This window comes from Callithrix jacchus, chromosome 12 (genome assembly GCF_049354715.1).
Source record: "Callithrix jacchus isolate 240 chromosome 12, calJac240_pri, whole genome shotgun sequence".
Classification (NCBI taxonomy): domain Eukaryota; kingdom Metazoa; phylum Chordata; class Mammalia; order Primates; family Cebidae; genus Callithrix; species Callithrix jacchus.
The window spans coordinates 125,177,071-125,201,466 of record NC_133513.1 but is presented as its reverse complement, the minus strand read 5'-3'; the positions used below and the strand labels follow the sequence as shown (position 1 = coordinate 125,201,466).

General features: G+C 53.5%; 2 protein-coding genes across 5 annotated transcripts in view; one reads left to right on the top strand and one right to left on the bottom strand.

Moving 5' to 3' along the window:
• The window catches only part of PPP2R2D (protein phosphatase 2 regulatory subunit Bdelta), a 60,968-nt gene extending 60,645 nt beyond the window's left edge, over nucleotides 1-323 (bottom strand). For both annotated transcript variants that reach the window (XM_078346796.1, XM_078346793.1), the window contains exon 1: nucleotides 255-323. The gene's annotated coding sequence lies outside the window, so the exon portion shown is untranslated. The remainder of the gene's footprint in view (nucleotides 1-254) is intronic.
• LOC118146442 (uncharacterized) lies at nucleotides 77-17,871 on the top strand. Of its 3 annotated transcripts, XM_035269531.3 has the most exons (3): nucleotides 7,559-8,478; nucleotides 8,621-8,699; nucleotides 13,126-17,871. In XM_035269531.3, the coding sequence occupies exon 3, from the start codon at nucleotides 14,263-14,265 to the stop codon at nucleotides 15,394-15,396; it is 1,134 nt and encodes a 377-aa protein (XP_035125422.2). In that variant the 5' UTR covers nucleotides 7,559-8,478; nucleotides 8,621-8,699; nucleotides 13,126-14,262; the 3' UTR covers nucleotides 15,397-17,871. The 3 variants fall into 3 exon arrangements, with proteins under 3 accessions (XP_035125426.2, XP_035125422.2, XP_078202930.1); XM_035269535.3 differs by lacking the exons at nucleotides 7,559-8,478; nucleotides 8,621-8,699 and adding an exon at nucleotides 77-264; XM_078346804.1 differs by having other exon boundaries at nucleotides 7,559-8,699.
• The last annotated feature ends 6,525 nt before the right edge of the window (nucleotides 17,872-24,396 follow it).

Sequence of the window (24,396 nt, the reverse complement as noted above, 5' to 3'; positions counted from 1 at the left end):
GACGTCATCTCCCTCCGCCTCCTCGGACTGGCCGCGGGCGGGGCGGGCCGCGGGGGCCGCCGGGGCAGCCCACTGCGCCTGCGCGAGCCGACCCTGGCCCTGGGTCCAGCGCCGCTCTGGCCTGCGGTCGCCTGGGCGGCTGCGGAGGGAAGCTGGGGCCGGCGGGCACAGGCGAGCTCCTCGGCCCTCGGCCTCCCTCAGTGGTTCGGTATGCGCCCGGCGCTCCCCTGAAGACTAGCGCTGCCCCTACTCACCGGAACTCAGGTAGGGCCTCGGCGGCAGCCGCAAACATTCACACGGCGCCGCTGGGTCGGACACGCCCCAGTCCGCATCTGCCAATGGGAGCGTGGGTTCTCCGCGGAACAGCCAATGGAGGGCGCGCTTGGCAGCGGTGGGCGGAGCATGTGGGCCGGTCTCACCTGAGCGAGCCGCACCTGAGCGCGTCCTCCCGCCCACCGGCCGCTGCCAGGAGTCTCGCTCTGTTGCCCCGGCTTGAGTGCAGGGCGCGATCTCGGCTCCCTCCACCCTTGACCTCCTGGGCTCAATCCATCCTACTGCTTCAGCCTCGGAAGTAGCTGCGAGCTAATTTTTAAATTTTTGTAGAGACGGGGTTCTCTCTCTGTTGCCCAGGCTGGTCCCGAAGTCCTGGGTTCAAGCCATCCTACTGCGTCAGCCTCGTAAGTAGTTGGGAGTAGGCTACTTTTTAATTTTTTTTGTAGAGACGGATCTCTCTCTCTGTTGCCCAGGCTCTTCTCGAACTCCTGGGCACGAGCCATCCTCCCGCCTCAGTTTCTCAAGTCGGCCCACCTCCCTGTGGGAGCGCACCGTTGCCCACCAGATGGCTATCTTACGGGTTCTTGGAGCTTCCGGTGCAGTCTTAGGGAAACACAGCCGATCGTTTCTTCATTTGTGGGTGGTTTTCTCTGGCATACTGAGCGATTCGGGTGCTCCTTGACTTACAGTGGGGCTACTCTCTCCGCCAATAAGCCCTTCCTACGTCAAAAATGCATCTCATACCCAATCTACCCATCGTAAAGTTGGAACATCTGAAGTCGAGCTATCATGGGACTGTTCGTATGGGATTGATGTCCAGAATCAGAACTTTTTTCAGGAAAGCGACAGTGGGCACTGATCATATTAAGCCACTAAAAGGCAGTCACTGAAAATCAAGAACATTTGTCCACTCTGCAAATTTTATTTATTGGCAGCTCCCACCACCTGTGGCCCCCTTCACAGCCCTGGGGGTAAGGGATTAACAGAACAGAGAAATCTCAGCCCTGGTAGACCTTACCTTTCAGTGGGGGAGACAGACAATAAGGAAGTAAATATGTGATAAGTCAGTTGTGGCTGGAGAGAGGAAGCAGGGAAGAAGGAAATGTGTATGGGAGAGTTAGAGTCTTGCGCGGGGTGACTGGAGAGGACTCAAGGCGATAAAGGGCAAGCTATGCAGACATCTAGGAAAGCTTGGCCAGGAGGGGAGACCAACAGGAGCCAAGATAGGAAGCAGGGCCATGCCTGGCGTGGCTGCAGGGCGAGTGGAGTGGAGGCCAGGGGTGGAGTCAAGGCAGGGCAGTAAGTGGAGGAGAATGGACAGTGGGCAGGCCACTTAGGGGACTTGGACTCAGAGAGAGAGAGGCTCGTGTGGGCTTGGGCTTTACCAGAGCCTCTGTGGTTGTTCTGCTGAGAATAGCCTGTGGGAATCCAGAGAGGGAAAGCAGGGAGACGAATCAGGTGGCCAGCATGGCCTTCCAGGCACAGGGTTGAGAATAGAGTGATGAACATGGGGTTGGGTGGTGAGAACAAGTCGGATTTCAGAGACAAGTGCTTCGACAGCAGAGCCCCTGATTTGCTGATGGAAAGGATGCAGTGTGAGAGAGAGCTGGGACTTAAGTGGTCTGAGCATCAGGAAGGGTGGAGTTTCTGCAGCGGAAGGGCTGGAGAGGCACAGCTAGGTGGGGGCGGGTGCAGCCGACCAGAGGTTGGCTGTCACCACATGGCGCTGTCGCACAGACAGACTGGCCTGGAGCACACAGGGAAGCCAGGGCTGGAGCATCAAGTTGAGGGCACCTACAGGTCATTTCAAGCCAGGAAACTGGCTGAGGTAACCCCAAAAGGGAGGACAGTTGGGGACAGGACCAAGGACAGAGCCCTGCAGGGGTGAGAAGGTGGAGGATGAATGGCCTGCAGATGGGCTCCTGGAGACTCCACCTGAAGCCCTCCACCTGAAGACGGGAGGGAGTGGTTCTCTGTGATGCTGTGTGGTGAGTATGGAGGACGGACCATTTGGTTGTAGCCACGGGGAGGCCATTACTGACGTGGACAGAGCGGTGGCTATGGAATGGACTAGGATCACAGGTTTGCAGAGGGCTCTGGGGAGAGTGGCAGGAGAGGAACTGGAGTCAGTGAACACCTACTTCTCTGTTGAGAAGAAGAGCAGGAAAATGGGGCTGCAGTCTTCTTTTTAAAATGTAGTTTTAGCCAAGCTGCTCAGGAAGGCACTTGAAAAACCGAGTTAATGACCAGATCTCTTTAATGTGTTAACTTAAAAACCCCACAGTGTATAAATGTGGAAAAAGAGGAACTTTCTTTTTTTTTTTTTTCACTTTTAATAGGTGAACTGTATGGTATTTGAATTATTTCTCAGTAATATTATATACATTACGACTCAAGATCTGTTCTGGGACTGGAAATATAATTTTGAACAAGCCAAAGTCGCTGCCCTCAAAGAGCTTACAGTGGGGAGTCAGATAACAAACGTGTAAACGAGCATATAAACACATAGTTTCAGGAAGAGGTAGCACTCTGGGAAAAAGGTAAAGCAGGATAAGAAACTAGTATGTGCATACATACGTGCACGTATGTCTGTATATGTGTGTACACGTGTCAGGTATGTGTATGTGGCATGTCTATGCATGTGTGTACATGTCTCTGTGTATATGTGTGTATACATGTGTCATGGTATGTGTATGTCGCATGTCTACATGCATGTACATATGTCTCTGTATATGTGTGTATACATGTGTCATGGTATGTGTATGTGGCATGTCTATATGCATGTGTGTACATATGTCTGTATATGTGTGTATGCATGTGTCATGGTATGTGTATGTGGCATGCCTGTATGCATGTGTGTACATATGTCTGTGTATATGTGTGTATACATGTGTCATGGTATGTGTATGTGGCATGTCTATAGGCATGTGTGTATACATGTGTCATGGGATGTGTATGTGGCATGTCTGCATGGAGAATTGTAGACAGTTTCCTACATTTTCCTTATATATAGACCAAACTAATAGCAACTTCTCAGGGTTGTAAGCATCAAACAAGACAAAGGTTGTGAAAAGGGCTCAGGAACTGTATAATATGTCACGCACAGTTAGTGGTGATCATTAATGCTAAGACTGAACTCATAATAACTCATAGATACTATCATGGGTCGCCACCTATATGATACGATCCCTACCGACCTCTGCCCTGTCATTTCCCACTAGCTCTCCTTCTTCTTGTTTGAATGAATCAAAATATTCCTGTCTCAGGGTCTCTGCATTGCCTGAAATGTATTTACCCCAGTTATCTGCATGGTTAATTCTTTCATTTTATTCACATTTTTACTCAAGTGTTATATTCCCCTTAGAGGGCCTCTCTGTATATCTAACATAGAAAACATACGTATTACATACACACTATGCACACACATACACATGCACACAACACACATGCATATAGACATGCCACAAACATACCATTGCACATGTATACACACATATACAGACAGACATATGAACTTTATTTCTTATAGAGGGTTACAGTCGCAAGGTGGCCATCCCCCAGGCCAGGATGGGAGGTGGGCTGTTAGAAGGAGGAGGAGGGTGTGGCAGGAGCTTGGGCTGAGCAGGTTGGCTAAACACACATTGTCGACAGGCTCTAGGAGGAGCTGTGGATACGCATGAAGGGGGTCCTGACAGGTGCGTATTATGTCACACAGGACCCAATCTCACTTTGGAGTGGGGAAACTCAACAGTTGAATATATTACGACTGTAATCCCAGCACTTTGGGAGGTCAAGGTGGGCAGATCGCCTGAGGTCAGGAGTTCGAGCTTAGCCTGGCCAACATGGAGAAACCCCATCTTTACTAAAAACACAAAAAGTAGCCTAGCATGGTCGTGTGTGTCTGTAGTCCTAGCTACTCGGGAGGCTGAGGCAGGAGAATCGGTTGAACTTGGGAGGCAGAGGTTGCAATGAGCTGAGATTGTGCCATTACACTCCAGCCTGGACGACAGAGCGAGACTCGGTCTCAAAAAAAAAAAAAATTATTTAAAAAATAAAGTAAAAAATAAAGCTAAATAACAACTAGGCCCTGTACCTCAGGACAGGAATGCATGCAGATGTTCAGCCTCTGTAAACTCACCAGAACTAGTCCAAAGCAGTGGTCTCTCGCCAGGAGAAAGTTACACTCTGTCCAGTGAAAGCTGTTGTTCTGGCTGGGGGGCAGGCCTGGGGCTCACTTGGTGGCTGTGGAGCTGCAGCTGTTTTAACGTTGCTCATCCCGAGGCCAGCGCTTGCTTACCTGCTGGAGAAGAAAACCCGTTGGCCGTGAGAAGGTCCTTTACTCTGTAAGTGCAGGTTCGTGGCTGCACCCTCCCCCCCCCGCACAGCTGTAGGTCCTGTTTATAATTTCCTATCTTACCGCCACAGAGTCCGTTCTGTCGGTCTTACGGTCTCCAGCTTAACATTAACGCTTGTCTGTTGTGTCTAAACCATAAAAGGGAGGGGGCCTCAGGAGGCCTGTCTGACCTCCCATTCTACCATCATAGCCTCAGTTTTAAGGTTTTCCTGGGGTCCCCTTGGCCACAGGGGGGTTTGTTCAGCCGGGGGTGGGGGCTTAGGATTTTATTTTTAGTTTACATATGTAATTGCTTTTATGTGTGTGAAATATGTCTTTTGAAGTGATGACAAGACAGTTGTAATTTAGAATGTATTTTCTGGTTAATTACCTTCCATTAAATCTAACTGTAGAAACGAGATGTAGCCCGCAGAAGTAACATCTTCCTGAAACTGGTGAGCTGCCTTCCCTGTGTCCCGCTGTGCGCCAGCTGACCAGAAAGAGATTTTTAACCATTCTTTTTGAGTTGCTAAAAACTTAAAATAGTTAGGTAAACCACAACTACTTTTGCACAACCTAGTAGTTGAAATGAATTTCTGTTTGGATTCTAATTGGTGTTTGCAAGTTTCTGAGTATTGACAGCAATTCTATATTTTAAAATTCTCTCTTAGATCTCACAGCTGAATTGGAAATGCTGCCGTGTATGAGAACCTAGCCTGTTGTATTCAAACGGCATGAGCTGTTACTGATGCAGACAGCAGGGATGAGTCCCAGGAATATTGTGGGAATGGAAGGAGCCAGGCGCAGAGGCGAGCAGGCCGCATGCACCCCTTTATTTTACTGTATACTTCGTCTCGAGTGTCAATGTGGCGAGGGTATAGTATCCAGTTGTGTCATCAAATCTAAGCCACGCACAGCCACGGGGGTCCCGTAGACGTGGCACCCACAGTCAATTGACTCTGAGAAAGGGAGGTTACCGTTGCTAATGTGGGTGAGCCTCATCCAATCAGTCAGAGGCCTTCGGCACAAATACTGAGGTTTCTTGGAGAACAGATCCTGCCTCCAGGCTGCTGTCAGCCCTGGCCTGAGCTTCCTGCCTGCTGGCCTGCCCTGCCACACTCCACTTTTGGACTTGTCGGCCTTCACAATTTCATAAGCGAGTTCCTGAAAGTAAAGCTCATTCCATACACTGTTTCTCTGGAGAATCCTGAAGTTCTAAAGCAGGTGAAACTGCTCTACAGTATTTAAAAAACCTCATGGGGCACGAGGGCGGGGCACTGACTGGAAAGAGTGGGAGGAACTCCCTGGGGGGACGGACGTGTTCCCCGTCCCGTGGCAGCCGCGGTTACGTAGCACGCATGGTTGTCAAGACTCAGAACTAGACACTGAAAGTGAACCCATTTTATTCTCTGTGAATGATACAATAAAACGGATTTTTTAAAAGTCTAATTTACCATAAATTTTCTCCAAGCCTATGAAGAACTTTATATCTTAAGTGTTTGAAAAAAATCATACTTGCCCCAAATACCTTTATTTTCAAATTTTTTAATTTAATTTTTTTTTGAGATAAAGTCACACTCTGTCACCCAGGCTGGAGTGCAGGGGCACGATCTCAGCTCACTGCAACCTCCACCTCCCAGGTTCAAGGGATTCTCCTGCCTCAGCCTCCCGAGTAGCTGGGATTACAGGTGTATGCCACCATACCTGGCTAATTTTTATATTTTTAGTAGAGATGGGGGTTCACCATGTTGGCTAGGCTTGTCTCGAACTCCTGACTTCAAATGATCCATCTGCCTCAGCCTCCCAAAGTGCTGGGATTACAGGCATGAGCCACTGCACAGATCTGAAATATTTTTGATTGATTTAGATTTCAACTACTAAATAGTATTCAAAACTACCAAATATGGATTATTTTCAAGTTTAGACTGAGTAGCCATCTCAGTGTTATCATGGATGTAGCCTATGGGTAGGATGTGCGGTCTTCCCATGGAAAATCAACCATGTTGCGAAGCTTGCTGGAGTAGACGGCACCCCGGCTGCCCGCCTGTGGGCTGGCTGGAGTAGAAGGCACCCCGGCTGCCCGCCTGTGGGCTGGCTGGAGTAGACGGCACCCCGGCTGCCCGCCTGTGGGCTGGCTGGAGTAGAAGGCACCCCGGCTGCCCGCCTGTGGGCTGGCTGGAGTAGAAGGCACCCCGGCTGCCCGCCTGTGGGCTGGCTGGAGTAGACGGCACCCCGGCTGCCCGCCTGTGGGCTGGCTGGAGTAGACGGCACCCCGGCTGCCCGCCTGTGGGCTGGCTGGAGTAGACGGCACCCCGGCTGCCCGCCTGTGGGCTGGAGTAGAAGGCACCCCGGCTGCCCGCCTGTGGGCTGGCTGGAGTAGAAGGCACCCCGGCTGCCCGCCTGTGGGCTGGCTGGAGTAGAAGGCACCCCGGCTGCCCGCCTGGGGGCTTGCTGGAGTAGAAGGCACCCCGGCTGCCCGCCTGTGGGCTGGCTGGAGTAGAAGGCACCCCGGCTGCCCGCCTGGGGGCTGGCTGGAGTAGAAGGCACCCCGGCTGCCCGCCTGTGGGCTGGCTGGAGTAGAAGGCACCCCGGCTGCCCGCCTGTGGGCTGGCTGGAGGAGCAGCAGCAGGAGGGCCTGCGTGGAGAGTGTGGATAGAGGCGGGGGGCTGGTTTGTGTGTCTGACTTTTGACACATGGCTGCCTCGTACTGCTGGAGCCAGCAAGGCATTAGGCGTCTTTCCATCATTCTTCCTGTCGGAAAAGATCCACTCCTCATATTTTTGTCAAATGCTGAAGGAAGGGAAGAAAGATGGGAAGAAATGAAGGCACAGAGACAAGGAAGGAGGTATGAAGAGAGGGGTGGCCAAAAGGCTGTGACGAGACCTGTGAATTGAGAAGGAAAACCCCATGTAACCCGCTTCCGTCTCCTGGGCCTTGCTTCTCTGGCCTGGGGCGTTTGTCTGTCCCGGTCTTCCTCTGCACTCCTTCCTCATTTCAAATAGAACATCTCTACATGCTGTACTGAATGTGACAGAGGAAACATCAGGGTTACAGGACAAGAGAGATGTGTGCCTGCGTGTGGCCAGCAGAACAGCAGCCCTCCAGATGTCCACGCCCCAATCCCCAGAAGCAACCTGTGGCCATGTCACATTGCGTGGCAAAAGGGACTTTGCAGATGGATTCAAAGTTCCAGGATTTGCCGATTATCATCCTTGTGGGCCCAATCTAATTGAGCATTTCAAAGAAGACACTTTCTCCAGTTGCAGTCAGAGCGATGCAGCAGAAAGGAGAGTTAGAGCGTGTCAGAGCGCAAGAGGGACCTGGCCTGCAGGTGCTGGACGGGTGTGTGCAAGGCGTGAGCAGGAATCTGGGCTGCCTCTGGGAGCCAAGTCTAGCCCCGCCTGAGAGCTGGCACCAAGATGAGAACCCGAGCAAACAAGCAGCGTTCAGACAACTGCCTGGAAGAGTCTGGAAGGAGATTCATTCCAGGAACCTGCAGAAAGGGGTGCGGCTCTGCTGGCACCTTGGTTTCAGGCTCCTGCGACCCTAAGCAGAAGACCAGCTAGGCAAACTGCCCAGATTTCTGACCCAAGGAACTGTGAGATAATACATAGGTGGTGGTGTAGCCATTAAGACTGCGGGAACGTGTTACGGCAGCGAAAGAAAGCAGGTTCGTGTGTGTGCAGAATTCCATGCGCTTTCCTACCTCACCACTCCCCTGGCCGTTCCTGCTGTCTTCCAGCCTCAGTGTCTCGTTCAATCCCTGGTTCACGTTGACATGCTGACGCCGTAGCTGTGTGTGAGCAGTTGACTACTAATTGCCCCTGCTTTTATTCAGCAGTGGCCACCGTCTGAGCAGCCGGCAGGTGCAGGTATGAAGCGGGGTTGACCTGTGCTCTTAGCGGCACCGTGGACACACCCCACGTGTCCAGAACAGCACGGAGCACTTCACACGCACGTCATCTAGTGCTCATGAAGCTCTACGAGCTGAGTATTGCCATCCCGCTTTTTCAGATGGTGAAACTGAGGCTTAGAGGGATTAAATCACTTGCTTACGGCTTTACAATCACCGAGAATTGAAGCCCAGTTTAAGGTATGTTCAAATTTCGAGGCTGGGGCTCTTAGCCTTGAGTCTGGATGTCATAAAACATGGAGCGGTGCAGAGGCGTATGCTCCACACTCCACCCTTCATGGCAGATTTCGGGGCAGGGGCGCACGGGGCCTCAGCACTGGCTCTGCCTGACAAGAACACCCTCATGCAGTGACCGAACCCGCTGGCCACCGCCTCCTGGGATCCTGGTGCTCAAGGACGAGAGGATGCCGGAGGGGCGGGATTTCCACCCGGCTCTGTGGCTGATTTCTTCACTGGTGCTGCGGGAAGCACTCAGTGGTTCCCATGCTGTGGCTGGAGAGGCCGCTCCTGACCCATCATCCTTGGCTCACAGATTGGCAAGGGGAGCGTGTCATGGGAACTCCCTAGCCCTTCCTCCCAGTAGCCCTCTCTTTCCAGGATTTCCAGTCTTATTCTCCATGTGTGGCTGCTGGAGGCTCTGCTCTCTCTCTAGGCTCCCATTCCCTTGAATTTCTCCAGGTTGCTGTTGGAGCAGCCTCCCAGCATTTTCTGCCAAGCCCTTCTCTCTGGTTCCCAGCTTCCCTCCACGACCAGCCCACTGGGAAGGAATCCCACCGCCCTGGAGTTTGTGTTCCTCTCCTCTGTGGAAGGATAAGCCGAGAGTGCCTGGGAGCATGGCCTTGATGCTCACCTGGCTAAGGCAGAGGCATGAGTTCCTGAGGTCCTTTCCCAGGTAGCTGGAGGGGACTGGATTTGTGGGGGACCAAACCTGTCCCCTTTCCTTTCCCTGGACTCCTCCCGTCAGGTACAGCAGCTCCTGTTCTTCTAGGCGTGGCCCTTGGCTTAGAACCAGCTATAAGACATACTCTCCAAGGCTTCCCTGTTCAGTTTAAGATAATGAGCTGAAGTACAGGTGTAAGACAGAAAAATGTGGGAGGTCCCTTTCCCTGTGTGCCAGCTCCCGTCCCTGTGTCTCTGGGTTGGATGTCTGAGCACATGTCCGAGAGGACAGCTAGAGGGACCTCGGAGAAGGAGCCAGCCTGCCAAAAGCAGCCCACCCTGCAGGGCTGGGGATACTGGCACCTGTGGTGCGCTGAAGAAAGGGCCCTCAAGGATGTCCACGTCCTAATCCCTAGGACCTGTGACTGCAGCCTGTGAAACACAGGACTGAGCAGATGTGACTGAAGGGTCTTGAGACGGAGAGGATCCTGGGAGACCTGGTGGGCAGGTGGAGTCACAGGGTGGGCAGGAGGGCTGGAGAGGGAGGGGAGGTGACTCAGAACTAGAGGCTGGCGGGCTGGCCACGGTGGGGAGACAGGCGGCCCCACGGTGGGAGAGGCGAGGGCTGGCTGCTCCCCTGGAGCCTCCAGCAGGCACCAGCCCCTATTTCAGCCCCATGAGGCTGCTACGAAATTCTGCAGAATTGTCCAGGAACATCTGCACTGCCTTGAGCCGCTAAATTTTGGTAAGTAGCTAGAGCAGCCGGAGAGAGTGAACATGCGTCCCCAGGGAAGGTGGAGAATGTGGGGGCTGGGGACCCAGCAGCCTCTTTAGGAGCCTTGAAGCAGTGGCCTCAGTAGAGGCCCCGGCCCCTCCTCAGGAAGGGGACACAGCTGCAGGGCACCAGGTTGCCCCATAGTGTCCCCAAGGGGCGTGGAGGAGCTTCTCCTCCCCTGTATGGGTGAGGACTGAACTCAGGGTACCTCTGGGTGTCTGCGTGTGTCTGTGTCCATATGTTTCTCTGTTGGGGCGTGCGCCTGTCTCTGTGAGTGTATCTGTCTCTGTGTGTCTCTGTCTGTGAGTTTGTCTGTGTTTCTGTGAGTGTGTCTACTATGTGTGTCTCTATCTCTGTCTCTGTGTGTGTCTGTCTCTGTGTGTGTCTCTGTGTCTCTCTCTGTCTCTGTGTGTCTCTGCCTCCGTGTGAGTCTGCCTCTGTGTCTGTGTCTGTGTGTATCTCTGTCTCTGTGTGTATCTGTGTCTGTGTATGTGTCTCTGTGCATGTGTCTGTGTGTACATCTCTGTCTCTGTCTCTGTGTGTGTCTGTCTCTGCCTGTGTCTCTGTATGTGCCTGTCTCTGTGTCTTTGTCTCTGTGTGTGTGTCTGTGTCTGTCTCTGTGTGTCTGTGTGTATCTCTGTTTGTGTGTAACTCTGTGTCTGTCTCTGTGTGTCTCTGTATGTGTGTCTCTGTCTCTGTCTCTATGTGTCTGTCTGTGTGTCTCTGTGTATATGTGTGAGTGTGTAGGCCCTGAAGAGGTCTTGTGGTCACCTTGAGGGGCCCCCAGCAGAGGGTGAAGAAGGGTGTTGGCCGAGGGCTGGGAAGGCAGGTGTGGGTCTGAGAGACCCTAGCATGGCCGCCTGCTAACGGAGAGCCAGAGCCCTCCCCTGTGAGACACCAACAGAGGGAAAGAGGGATGGGGACCCTAAACCCGTGTGTTTATGCAGATTTGACAGAGTGTGGGCTGGACCCGAAGGTGGACCAGGTTGTAGAACAGTGCCATGGGTGTCGCCTGATGTTTGCAGCTGAGACAGGCAGGCACGGGGTGTGTCTCACCTGCACACCTGCTTTGTTCAGTGGAGAGCTGCTTCAGTGCCTGCTCCCTGAGGGCTCCCAAGTGTCCTGGGCCTGGGGAGCTGCTTCAGTGCCCGCTCCCTGAGGGCTCCCAAGTGTCCTGGGCCTGGAGGGCTGCTTCAGTGCCCGCTCCCTGAGGGCTCCCAAGTGTCCTGGGCCTGGAGGGCTGCTTCAGTGCCTGCTCCCTGAGGGCTCCCAAGTGTCCTGGGCCTGGGGAGCTGCTTCAGTGCCCGCTCCCTGAGGCCTCCCAAGTGTCCTGGGCCTGGAGGGCTGCTTCAGTGCCTGCTCCCTGAGGGCTCCCAAGTGTCCTGGGCCTGGGGAGCTGCTTCAGTGCCCGCTCCCTGAGGGCTCCCAAGTGTCCTGGGCCTGGAGGGCTGCTTCAGTGCCTGCTCCCTGAGGCCTCCCAAGTGTCCTGGGCCAGTCAGGGAGCGCGGGAGTGATGCAGGGGCATGGTGACACCATGGATGGCTGCAGAAAGAATCCGAAGGACCTGCATGCCACTCTCCTCCATGCACACGTGAGCCTTGTGGTACAATCATCCCACCACGAGAGACTTACTTGGCTTCAAACAAAGGTGAAGGCAGTGATGACTTCTGAGTGGGTGGTACTTTTCCCACTAGGGAGGTGACAGGATCTTAGAGCATGTCTGGGATTTCAGGCAGGCAGGGATGTTACTCCAAGGACGTGAACTCAGAATTGTGAAGACACTAGTGTGAATCTAGGGTGAAGGTTGTTGAGATTTTTTTCATCATGTTTTTCTTTTAATAAGGGCTTTTACTCAAAAGTGTAGCTTTGAAAACCTCTGGCCTGTTGCGAGAACCAGGAAAGCTGGGGGCTGCCTCACACCGCACACCACCATGTGAAGCTGTGGCCGCTGTGTGTTTGCAAACTCTCCATTCCCAGGGCTGGAATCAAATCCACCACTTTACAATCAGAGCCAACATTTGAAATTAGGAGGAGGACGCACGTCCTACGTTGACTCAAGGAGAAAGGACAAGTTCTTAGTACAGTAAAACAAAACTCAAAAGAAATCTTGAGAAATCACTGGATACATATGTGTGTGTTTATATATACATTTAAGGATTACCATCAACATTTAAACTATTAAACACAAGGTTGCCACCTTACCTTTTCTTTTGGTAATGGGGTGTTATTTATTTATTTGTTTATTTATTTATTTATTTTGAGACGGAGTTTCGCTCTTGTTACCCAGGCTGGAGTGCAATGGCGTGATCTCGGCTCACCGCAACCTCCGCCTCCCGGGTTCAGACAATTCTCCTGCCTCAGCCTCCCTAGTAGCTGGGATTACAGGCACGTGCCACCATGCCCAGCTAATTTTTTGTACTTTTAGTAGAGGCGGGGTTTCACCGTGTTGACCAGGATGGTCTCCATCTCTTGACCTTGTGATCCACCCGCCTTGGCCTCCCAAAGTGCTGGGATTACTGGCGTGAGCCACCGCGCCCGGCCAATGGGGTGTTATTTTTTAAGGAGAAAAACCGAAGATTTTACCAGGCTCTGAAGTTTCCCAACTTCAGTTCTGTTTTCTGCTGTGCAATTCCCCAGCTTCATGCTGAACACCCGAGTCCCGCCACCAGCTCTGCTGGGAGGAGCCAGAGCAAGCTTTCCTTCTGGTCATCAAGATGACAGGCCCACAAAGCACAGCTGAGAGAGGTGCTGAATCCTTCCCCAGGATATGGGAAAGAACATACTGTTGCCCACAATGGCCCGCAGCTCTCCCACCCGCACCTCTTCCCTGTCCCTTGCTGCTGTTTGTTAAAAGATGGCAATCTTAGTCAAAAAGGGAAGCTATATTTTTTAAATAACTTAAAGAAACCATTTGTATATAAAGCAGCAAAAACATTATCTTCCTCTATGCAGAAGGAAATATGTTAACAAGGAGATACAGCGAAGTGAACGGACTGTCCGTCAGCTCCTGCTCCACTGGGTACCCCCCGACCCAGCTTCTCCTCGGTGCCATCCCTTCACTGCGTCAGCGCGGTCTGAAAAAGATCTTGTGGCAGCTTCAACTGCTCTTTTACTTCCTTCTTGATTGAGATTTTCATCTTCGGACCTGGTCCCGTTAGGGATAGAGTTTTCACCGTTTACAAGCCCGTTTTCCGTGGCCTTTGCTTTGCTCATGGCCTCTCTGGTGCTCAAGGCGTCCTGCACTCCAGCCTCCTCCCCGAGATTTCTCAGGACCAGGGGAGCCTCCAGTGCCCCACGCTGCTCGCCAGCAGCCCAGGGTTACTCTCTTCATGTTTGCGAAGCGGAGCCTTCTCCATCTGCGGGAGGCAGTATTCCCGGGTGACAGCTGCACTCTCCACCGCTTTTTCCAAAATGTCTTTCTCACCTAAGTGCAATCTGATGGCCAGTTTTGCATGACGAGAAGGATCCTGGTTTTTCAAGACGGATTTATCTTCCTCAATAGTTGTTTTATATGTTTTTAAAAGAAGCAAATCTCTGTCTTCAAGAAATGTCCAAAGTTTGACCTCATTGTCCCAGCTAACAGGAAATTCAGAGTTCCCCAAGGTGAAGACTCTGTGGATAGATTGTCTCCCAGCAAGTGCTCCTTCAATTATGCAGAATACTCTGAGCATGGGCGGCTCCTTAAAATGCATCACAAAAAGGCTGGAAGTGGGGATGCTGGCTGGCGCCGAGACCTCAGCCTTCAGGTGTAGAGTCTGTCACTTTCACTCACTGAAAGCTTTGTTTTCACTCTGTCATGTGATTATTGTCAAAGAAAAAAACCACTGTGGATCACAAACTCTGCATTTGATCAAGTGCCATAAAAAATGTAAATCTGCTCTCCAGCCTGAAAATCCTGCAGAGCCGCATACTCACACTGGTCATCTTCCAGGTTGTAACCAGTAGTGATCAGGCCATTGGTGTGGCTACGCATGTCCTATAAAGGAATCGGAGCCAGGGTCACCAGGGAACCGTCCTGGTCGTAACAGAAGAGACTGCCCACCTGCGGTCCTCGTAAGTGAAAGAATCCTTCAAGGGCAGTCTGTTGGCATGAGGATGGGTCTGGATGACGTCGTAGAAGCAGGCATCCTGTCGCATCCTGTCGGCATCCTGTCGCATCCAGTCGCATCCTGTCGGCATCCTGTCCACATCCTGTGGCATCCTGTCCGCATCCTGTCGGCATCCTGTGGCATCCTGTCGGCATCCTGTGGCATCCTGTCGGCATCCTGTCGCATCCTGTCGGCATCCTGTCGCATCCTGTGGCATCCTGTCGCATCCTGTCCGCATCCTGTCCGCATCCTGTCAGCATCCTGTGGCATCCTGTCGGCATCCTGTCCGCATCCTGTCGCATTCTGTCGTATCCTGTCGGCATCCTGTCGGCATCCTGTCGCATCTTGTCGGCATCCTGTCGCATCCTGTGGCATCCTGTCCGCATCCTGTCGGCATCCTGTGGCATCCTGTCGGCATCCTGTCGCATCCTGTCGGCATCCTGTCGCATCCTGTGGCATCCTGTCGGCATCCTGTGGCATCCTGTCGGCATCCTGTCGCATTCTGTCGTATCCTGTCGGCATCCTGTCGCATCCTGTCGGCATCCTGTCGCATCTTGTCGGCATCTTGTCGCATCCTGTCGGCATCCTGTCGCATCCTGTCCGCATCCTGTCGGCATCCTGTGGCATCCTGTCGGCATCCTGTCGCATCCTGTTGGCATCCTGTCGCATCCTGTGGCATCCTGTCGGCATCCTGTGGCATCCTGTCTGCATCCTGTCGGCATCCTGTCCGCATCCTGTCGCATTCTGTCGTATCCTGTCGGCATCTTGTCGCATCCTGTCGCATCCTGTGGCATCCTGTCCGCATCCTGTCAGCATCCTGTTGCATCCTGTCAGCATCCTGTCGCATCCTGTGGCATCTTGTTGCATCCTGTCCGCGTCCTGTTGCATCCTGTCGGCATCCTGTCGCATCCTGTTGAGCGGTGTTTTTATGCTGGCTGAAGACATCACGTATGACTTGTGTGGACTGAAGGTACCAAACTTCATCTTCTTCAAAGTCGAGAGGACTGTCATATTCACTGGGGAGAGGTGGAATGTAGGGTGGCCAGAAGGAGTTAGGGCTGGCTCACTCGCACAGCAGATGAAAGGCCAGGGCGATGTTTCCCATGGCCCGAAGGATTCAGTCTTGAGAATGTAAAGGCCCCAACGCTGAATTTTTAGCAGATTCAACAGTCATTAGTAATTTTCGCGGAACCCGTAAGAACAGTTCTTCTGCCTTGATATCTCTTGTTGCTCTCAAACCAAAGCCCTCTTCTTTGAAGTCAGCCATTTCAAAACCCTCGACAGAAGCCCCATTTTCAGAGGCCCATTTCATTAGATCAGGAAAGTAATCTTCTCTTTTTCCATCAAAAGTAACGGACAGACCTTTTTGCTTTTCCCGTGTTTTCTCAGCTGGAGTCTGGGTCTGCACATACTCTTCCGCTCTCTTCCTGGGCCAGGCGCGGGACACATACTCTTCCGCTCTCTTCCTGGGCCAGGCGCGGGACACATACTCTTCCGCTCTCTTCCTGGGCCAGGCGCAGGGCTGCTGCGTTTCTGCACAGTTCACTGGGCAGCTTCAAGATTTCCTTCGGTGACACAGTTGCTGTAGCACCGGTGCCGGATTTCTGAGTTTTTACTTGACTCTTCTTACCCATTTTTTGACTGCCCGCTTCCCCTAGCGCAGCGGGAACGACGCACTCCGGCCTGGACCCCGCCGTCCGCCTCAACCAACCCCCAGGCGGTGGCAGTGGCAGCCGTGGGCCGGACGGGAGGGGCGGGACGGCAGCCTGAGACGGCCCTGCCGATGCTGCTCAAACCCCCGTTGAGATGTTTTAAACCGAGACAGTACCCTAATTGCTTTTAATTTTTCAATGAATTATTTTTATTTTGTTTTAGAGACAGAGTTTTGCCCTGTCACCCAGGCTCAAGTGCAGTGCCACAATCATGGCTCCTTGCAGCCTTGAACTCCTGGCCTGAACTGATCATCCTGCCTCAGCCTCCCAAGTAGCTGGGACTACAGGCGCGTGCCACCACGTCTAGCTAATTTTTGTATTTTTAGCAGAGATGGAGTTTCGCCGTGTTGACCAGGCTGATCTTGAACTCTTGGCCTCAAGAGATCTGCCTGCCTTGGTCTTCCAAAGTGCTGGGATTACAGGCGTGAGCCACTGTGCCCAGCCTGTTGTTTCGATTTTCAATTACTCAATGATGTATGATGTTCAGTATCTTCTCCTATGTTTATTTGCCATGTATATATCTTCATTCATGAGATTCAGATCTTTTGTCCATTTTGAAATTGGATTGTTTGTGTTCTTATGGTTACATTTTAAGAGTTCTTTGTGGCCGGGCGCGGTGGCTCACGCCAGTAATCCCAGCACTTTGGGAGGCCGAGGCGGGTGGATCACGAGGTCAAGAGATCAAGACCATCCTGGTCAACATGGTGAAACCTTATCTCTACTAAAGATACAAAAAATTAGCTGGGCATGGTGGCGCGTGCCTGTAATCCAAGCTACTCAGGAGGCTGAGGCAGGAGAATTGCCTGAACCCAGGAGGCGGAGGTTGCGGTGAGCCGAGATCGCGCCATTGCACTCCAGCCTGGGTGACAAGAGCGAAACTCCATCTCAAAAAAGAGTTCTTTGTATGTTTTGGATGCAATCTTTCATAAGGTATGTGTTTTGCAAGTTTTTCCCGAGTATGTGACTTGTCTTTTCATTCTTCTTTTGCTAGTCCGAGTCTTGCTCCGTCACCCAGGCTGGAGTGCAGTGGTATAATCGTGGCTCACTGCAACCTCTGCCTCCTGGGTTCAAGCAGTTTTCCCTGCCTCAGCGTCCTGAGTAGCTGGGATTACAGGTGCGTGCCACCACACCCAGCTAATTTGTTGTATTTTTAGTAGAGATGGTGTTTCACCACGTTAGTCAGGATGGTCTCTGTCTCTTGACCTCGTGATCTGCCTGCCTTGCCCTCCCAAAGAGCTGGGATTACAGGCGTGAGCCACCGTGCCCGGCCTTCATTCTCTTAACACTGTCTTTCATAGAGCAGAAACATTTCATTTTAATGAAGTACAACTTGTCATATTTTTCTCTTATGGGGTATGCTTTTGGTGTTATATCTAAAACTCATCTCCAAACCAAAAGTCACGAAAATACTCTTCTGTGTAACCTTGGGGGAGTTTTGTAGCTTTGCATTTTACGTGTAGGTCTGTGATCTGTTTTACACGTATCACAGCCAAGGCCAAGGAGCAGTCAGGTCTGTGATCCTATTTATTTATTCATTTTTTAAGACAGAGTCTTGCTCTGTTGCCCAGGCTGGGGAGTAGTGGCACAGTCTCTGCTCACTGCAACCTCTGCCTCCTGGGCTCAAGTGATTCTTGTGTTACATCCTCCCAAGCAGCTGGGATTACAGGCGTGTGCCACCACACCTGGCTAATTTTTCTCTTGTTAGTAGAAATGGGTCTCACCATGTTGCCCAGGCTGGGCTTAAATTCCTGCCTTCAAGTGATCTGCCCTCCTCAGCCTTCCAAAGTGCTGGGATTATAGGCCTGAGCCATGGGGCCCAGACTGAGTTTTTTGTTTTTTAAGAAATAACTCACATGTGGGGTAACTTCATTTCAAAAATAAAAATATTAGCTTAATGATATTCCAAAATGCGGTTTTGTTCTCTAGATTATAAAAATCAGGGCAGCTCTAAGGTAGTTCGGAGCCCGAGTGTCAGCAGAAGCCTAGAATGGAAGGCACATGTGTCTAGCAATTTCCCTTCACTAGGAGCCTATTTGAATTTAAATTACGCACAATAAATGTCAAGTCTTCCCCCATTTATCTGAGTAACTGAAAAGTTCTGTACGTTGAAAAGAGATCTTGGTACATCAAAGGCTCCTTAACAATGTGAATCTTCTCACCTTTCTCGTGGGAGGAAGTGTCAAGTTGATTGACAAGATGACTTTCTGCTTGCTCCAGAAAGGAAGGCTCCTCGGCTCCCAGAGACCCAAGATGTGCCTTCATCTCTTCCCTTCTCCCAGGGAAACCGTCATGGCGCTCAGCACTTTGCTGTCTGCCCAAGTGGGTCACCTCCTGAGAAGTGCCACCATCGGGGCAGCACACCATTAAGTGGGGTGACTCGTTCCCAGGGTCCCATTACTGAGTCTTCTGTCAATACATTCAAACAAAGGCATTATAAAACCAACTGGAAACGGAATTCTGGAATGTGCCCTCTCCAACTCGACCCATGCGTGCTGGTTCAGGGAGCACTTCAAGCGCTCCGAGCTCTAAAAATAAGTCCCAGTGGGTGTCTGTGAGCCTGGGGGTGTAAGACCAAGACCCTGGCTCATTGGAATCTCGGTGGATGTGAGTACAATCGGAGAGGCATCGGCCCCAGGCGGCCCACCAGTGGCAGGGTGGACAGAGAGCTGGGTGGAGCTGGGGCAGGGCCCCCACCCTCCTGGCCCGGCAGGGGCTGGGGCACTGGGATTCTGAGTCACGGTGTTCCCAGCCCGGCTGTAACCCCAGGACCCTGCGTGCATCTTCAGCCTCTCTGGGTTTGTTTGCTAATCTTTGATAAGTCACAGTTCTTGCTCTGCTGACCTGCCTGCCATAAAGAGTTACGAGGTCAAAAGAAAATAAATGGGCTGGGCGCGGTGGCTCAAGCCTGTAATCCCAGCACTTTGGGAGGCCGAGGCGGGTGGATCACGAGGTCAAGAGATCGAGACCATCCTGGTCAACATGGTGAAACCCCGTCTCTACTAAAAATACAAAAAATTAGCTGGGCATGGTGGGGCGTGCCTGTAATCCCAGCTACTCAGGAGGCTGAGGCAGGAGAATTGCCTGAACCCAGGAGGCGGAGGTTGCGGTGAGCCGAGATCGCACCATTGCACTCCAGCCTGGGTAACAAGAGCGAAACTCCATCTCAAAAAAAAAAAAAAAGAAAAGAAAATAAACGAAAGCTCTCCGAACACCGTGACCTGCTCTTACTGTGAATCTTGCAGAGCTGGGAAGTCACTATCTGGGCCCAGCTCTTACTGTCAAAGTACAGACAACCCTAGACACCCGGCAGTCCCGCGATTCCGCCCCGACCCCAGCCCTGCAGACCCACGCCCTGCGCACCGCGCCCTCCCCTCGGGGCTCCCGGCGGGGACGCGGCTGCCCTCTGCTGCCCCCTGCTGGCCGAGCCTGAGCAGCGGCTCAGCGCAGACCTTCCTTCCAGCCCGGCGGTTCAGCCCGAGTGGACAGGGCCCTCCAGGGAGGTGGCATCGCCCCAGTGCCTATAAACCACCTCGGGAATGGAGAGCGCACCCGGCTGATGCCCGCGCTCCTGAAGTGCTGACCCTGTGGACACCCAGGGACTTGGGACAGGGCACAGAGGCTGCCTGGATGTGGAGTGCGGGCGCCTGCAGTGGAGACAACAGGGAAACCCTGACTCAGGCGCGGGCCGCGCAGGTGTCTGTCCCTCTCCAGCAGGTGTCTGTGCCTCCCCAGCAGGTGTCTGTGTCCCCACAGCAGGCGTTTGTCCCTCCCCAGCAGGTGTCTGTCCCTCCCCGGCAGGTGTCTGTCCCTCCCCGGCAGGCGTCTGTCCCTCCCCGGCAGGTGTCTGTCCCTCCCCGGCAGGTGTCTGTCCCTCCCCGGCAGGTGTCTGTCCCTCCCCGGCAGGTGTCTGTCCCTCCCCGGCAGGCGTTTGTCCCTCCCCGGCAGGTGTCTGCCCCTCCCCGGCAGGCGTCTGTCCCTCCCCGGCAGCTGTCTGTCCCTCTCCAGCAGGTGTCTGTGCCTCCCCAGCAGGTGTCTGTGCCTCCCCAGCAGGTGTCTGTGTCCCCACAGCAGGCGTTTGTCACTCCCCAGCAGGTGTCTGTCCTTCCCCAGCAGGTGTCTGTGCCCCCCAGCAGGTGTCTGTCCCTCCCCAGCAGGCATCTGTGTCCCCACAGCAGGCATCTGTCCCTCCCCAGCAGATGTCTGTCCCTCCCCAGCAGGTGTCTGCGCCCCCCAGCAGGCGTCTGTCCCTCCCCAGCAGGTGTCTGTCCCTCCCAGCAGGCGTCTGTGCCCCCCAGCAGGAGTCTGTCCCTCCTCAGCAGGTGTCTGTCCCTCCCCGGCAGGCGTCTGTGTCCCCACAGCAGGCATCTGTACCTCCCCAGCAGGTGTCTGTCCCTCCAGCAGGTGTCTCACCCTCCCCAGCAGGTGTCGGTGCCCCACAGTAGGTGTCAGTGTCCCCACAGAAGGTGTCGGTGCCCCACAGCAGGTGTCGGTGCCCTCACAGGTGTCGGTGCCCCCGCAGAAGGTGTGGGTGCCCCCACAGCAGGTGTCTGTGCCCCCACAGAAGGTGTCGGTGCCCCGCAGCAGGTGTCTGTGTCTCCCCACCAGGTGTCTGTGTCTCCCCAGCAGTTGTCTGTGCCCCCCAGTAGGTGTCTGTGTCTCCCCAGCAGGTGTCTGTGTCTCCCCAGCAGGTGTCTGTGCCCCCCAGTAGGTGTCTGTGTCTCCCCAGCAGGTGTCTGTGCCCCCCAGTAGGTGTCCGTGTCTCCCCAGCAGGTGTCCGTGTCCACCCCCAGCAGGTGTCCGTGTCTCCCCAGCAGGTGTCCGTGTCTCCCCAGCAGGTGTCTGCGCCCTCCAGCAGGTGTCTGTGCTCCCCAGTAGGTGTCCATGTCCCCCAGCAGGTGTCCGTGCCCCCCAGCAGGTGTCCGTGTCTCCCCAGCAGGTGTCTGTGTCTCCCCAGCAGGTGTCCGTGCCCCCCAGCAGGTGTCCGTGTCTCCCCAGCAGGTGTCTGTGTCCCCCCCCAGCAGGTGTCCGTGTCACCCCAGCAGGTGTCCGTGTCTCCCCAGCAGGTGTCTCTGTCTCCCCAGCAGGTGTCTGCGCCCTCCAGCAGGTGTCTGTGCTCCCCGTAGGTGTCTGTGTCCCCCCAGCAGGTATCTGGACGCCCTCAGCAGGTGTCTGTGCCTCCCTGCTAAGGCAGGTGTCTGTTCCCTCAGCAAGTGGCAGTGCCTCTCCTGGCAGGGCCCACAAGGAAGTCTGCCCCTTGGGCCTTCTCCTTAGCCAGTGACATTGCCTGACCCCTTCTCTGCCAGGACAACTGGTTCCTAAGGTGAGTGCCACAGGGGAGAGTTCTCCTGTGGTGAGTGCTCCTGGAGTGAGGGTCCCTGGGGTGAGTGCTCCCAGGATGAATGCCCTGGGGTGAGTGCTCCTGTGGTGGGTGCCCCTGGGGTGAGTGCTCCTGTGGTGGGTGCCCCTGGGCTGAGTGCTCCTGTGGTGGGTGCCCCTGGGGTGAGTGCTCCTGTGGTGGATGCCCCTGGGCTGAGTGCTCCTGTGGTGGGTGCCCCTGGGCTGAGTGCTCCTGTGGTGGGTGCCCCTGGGGTGAGTGCTCCTGTGGTGGGTGCCCCTGGGCTGAGTGCTCCTGTGGTGGGTGCCCCTGGGCTGAGTGCTCCTGTGGTGGGTGCCCCTGGGGTGAGTGCTCCTGTGGTGGGTGCCCCTGGGCTGAGTGCTCCTGTGGTGGGTGCCCCTGGGGTGAGTGCTCCTGTGGTGGGTGCCCCTGGGCTGAGTGCTCCTGTGGTGGGTGCCCCTGGGCTGAGTGCTCCTGGTGTGCGGCTGCTGGTCTAGGAGCCCCGTGTTTGCCACACCCCTTCCTCATGGAGAAAGCAGGAGCCTTGGAGAAGGCTCTGAAGAAGCTGTGGGGGTTCAGGAGGAGAGAAGTGGGCAAATCCATTCACCCCAGGGAAGGGACAGGGAACCTGGCAGGTACAACATACCCGGGTGAGTGTGGTCACACCACAGCACAAAACCACACACACCACACACCACACAGCACAAACCACACACATCACCACACACCACACACACCACAAAACCACACACACACACTACACAGCACAAACCACACACACACCACACACAGCACAAACCACACACACCACACACACACCACACAGCACAAAACCACACACACCACACACAGCTCAAAACCACACACACCACACACCACAGCACAAACCACACACACCACAAAACCACACACACCACAGCACAAACCACACACACACCACACACAGCACAAACCACACACATCACACACAGCACAAACCACACACACCACACACACACCACACAGCACAAAACCACACACACCACACACAGCACAAAACCACACACACCACACACAGCACAAAACCATGCACACATCACACACAACACACACGCCACAAAACCACACACACCACACACAGCACAAAACCACACACACCACACACACAGCACAAAACCATACACATCACACACACCACAAAACCACACACACTACACACAGCACAAACCATACACACACCACACACAGCACAAACCACACACACCACACACCACACATACACCATACACAGCACAAAACCACACACAGCACACACACACCACAGCATACGCCACATACCACCGACACACCACAAAACCACACACACCACACACAGCACAAAACCACACACATCACACAACACACACGCCACACACCACAATACCACACACACACCACACACATCACAAAACCACACACATCACACACACACCACAAAACCACACACACACCACACACAGCACAAAACCACACGTACCACACAACACACACACCACACACACTACAAAACCACACACACTACACAACACACACATGCCACACACACTACAAAACCACACACACCACACAACACACACAACACAAAACCACACACACACCACACACAGCACAAAACCACATACATACCACAAAGCCACACACACACCACAAAACCACACACACCACACACCACACCACACACAGCACAAAACTACCCATACCACACAGCACACACCACACACAACACAAAACCACACACACATCACACACCACACACAGCACAAAACCACACACCACACAACACGCACACACCACACACACAAAACCACACACCACAAACCCAAACCCTCGCACACTATACACACCACAAAGCCACACACACCACACACAACACAAAACCACACACAACACACAACACACACATCACACACACCACAAAACCACACACACCACAAAGCCACACACACATCATACACCACACCCAGCACAAAACCACACCCAGCACAAAACCACACACACCACAACTCCCAACACACTACAGGGCCACACACACTACAAAACCACACATGCCACACACACTATAAAACCACACACCACACAACACACCACACAGCACAAAACCACACACACACCACACAGCACAAACCACCCACACACACCACACACACCACACACCACACACAGCACAAAACCACACACACACCACACAGCACAAACCACCCACACACACCACACACACCACACACCACACACAGCACAAACCACACACACCACCCACACACCACAAAACCACACACACACCACACAGCACAAAACCACACACACCACAACCCCCCACACACCACAAAGCCACACACACACCACACACCACACACATACCACACACAGCACAAAACCGCACACACACCAGCCAACACACACATGCCGCACACAGCACAAAACCACATGCAAAACACAAATACACATACACAACAAAACCTCTCACAAAAACCACACACACCACACACACATCCCCACCACCTACACCACACATACACCACACAAGCACACACCCCGTGCACCACACACCACACACATACCACATGACATACACAGCACAAAATCACACACAAAACACAGCCACACACATTTGCCACACACACCACATCCCCACCACATACAACACACATACCACACAAGCACACACCACACACCACACCTATGCCAAGCACCACACACACATTACACACACACCACAAAACCACACATGAAACACACACATACACTCCAAAACCACTCACACACAAAACACACCATACCCGTTACATATGCACCACACACACAGATGCACATACACACCCCAAACATCATAGACACATATGCCCTCCTACATACACACACCATTCTCATACTGAAAACCATACATACACACACTACACACACACACATGGCACACATTACACTCCCCACCACACAGTGCACGTGCGTGCACACACACACCCACACGCAATACTCAAAGGTGCAGGCTGGTGCCAATGTTCCATCCCCATAGGTTGCCTGCCCCCGGGACGAGTGTGCCCTTGAAGGAGGCAGTCGGGAGATATGGGTGGGC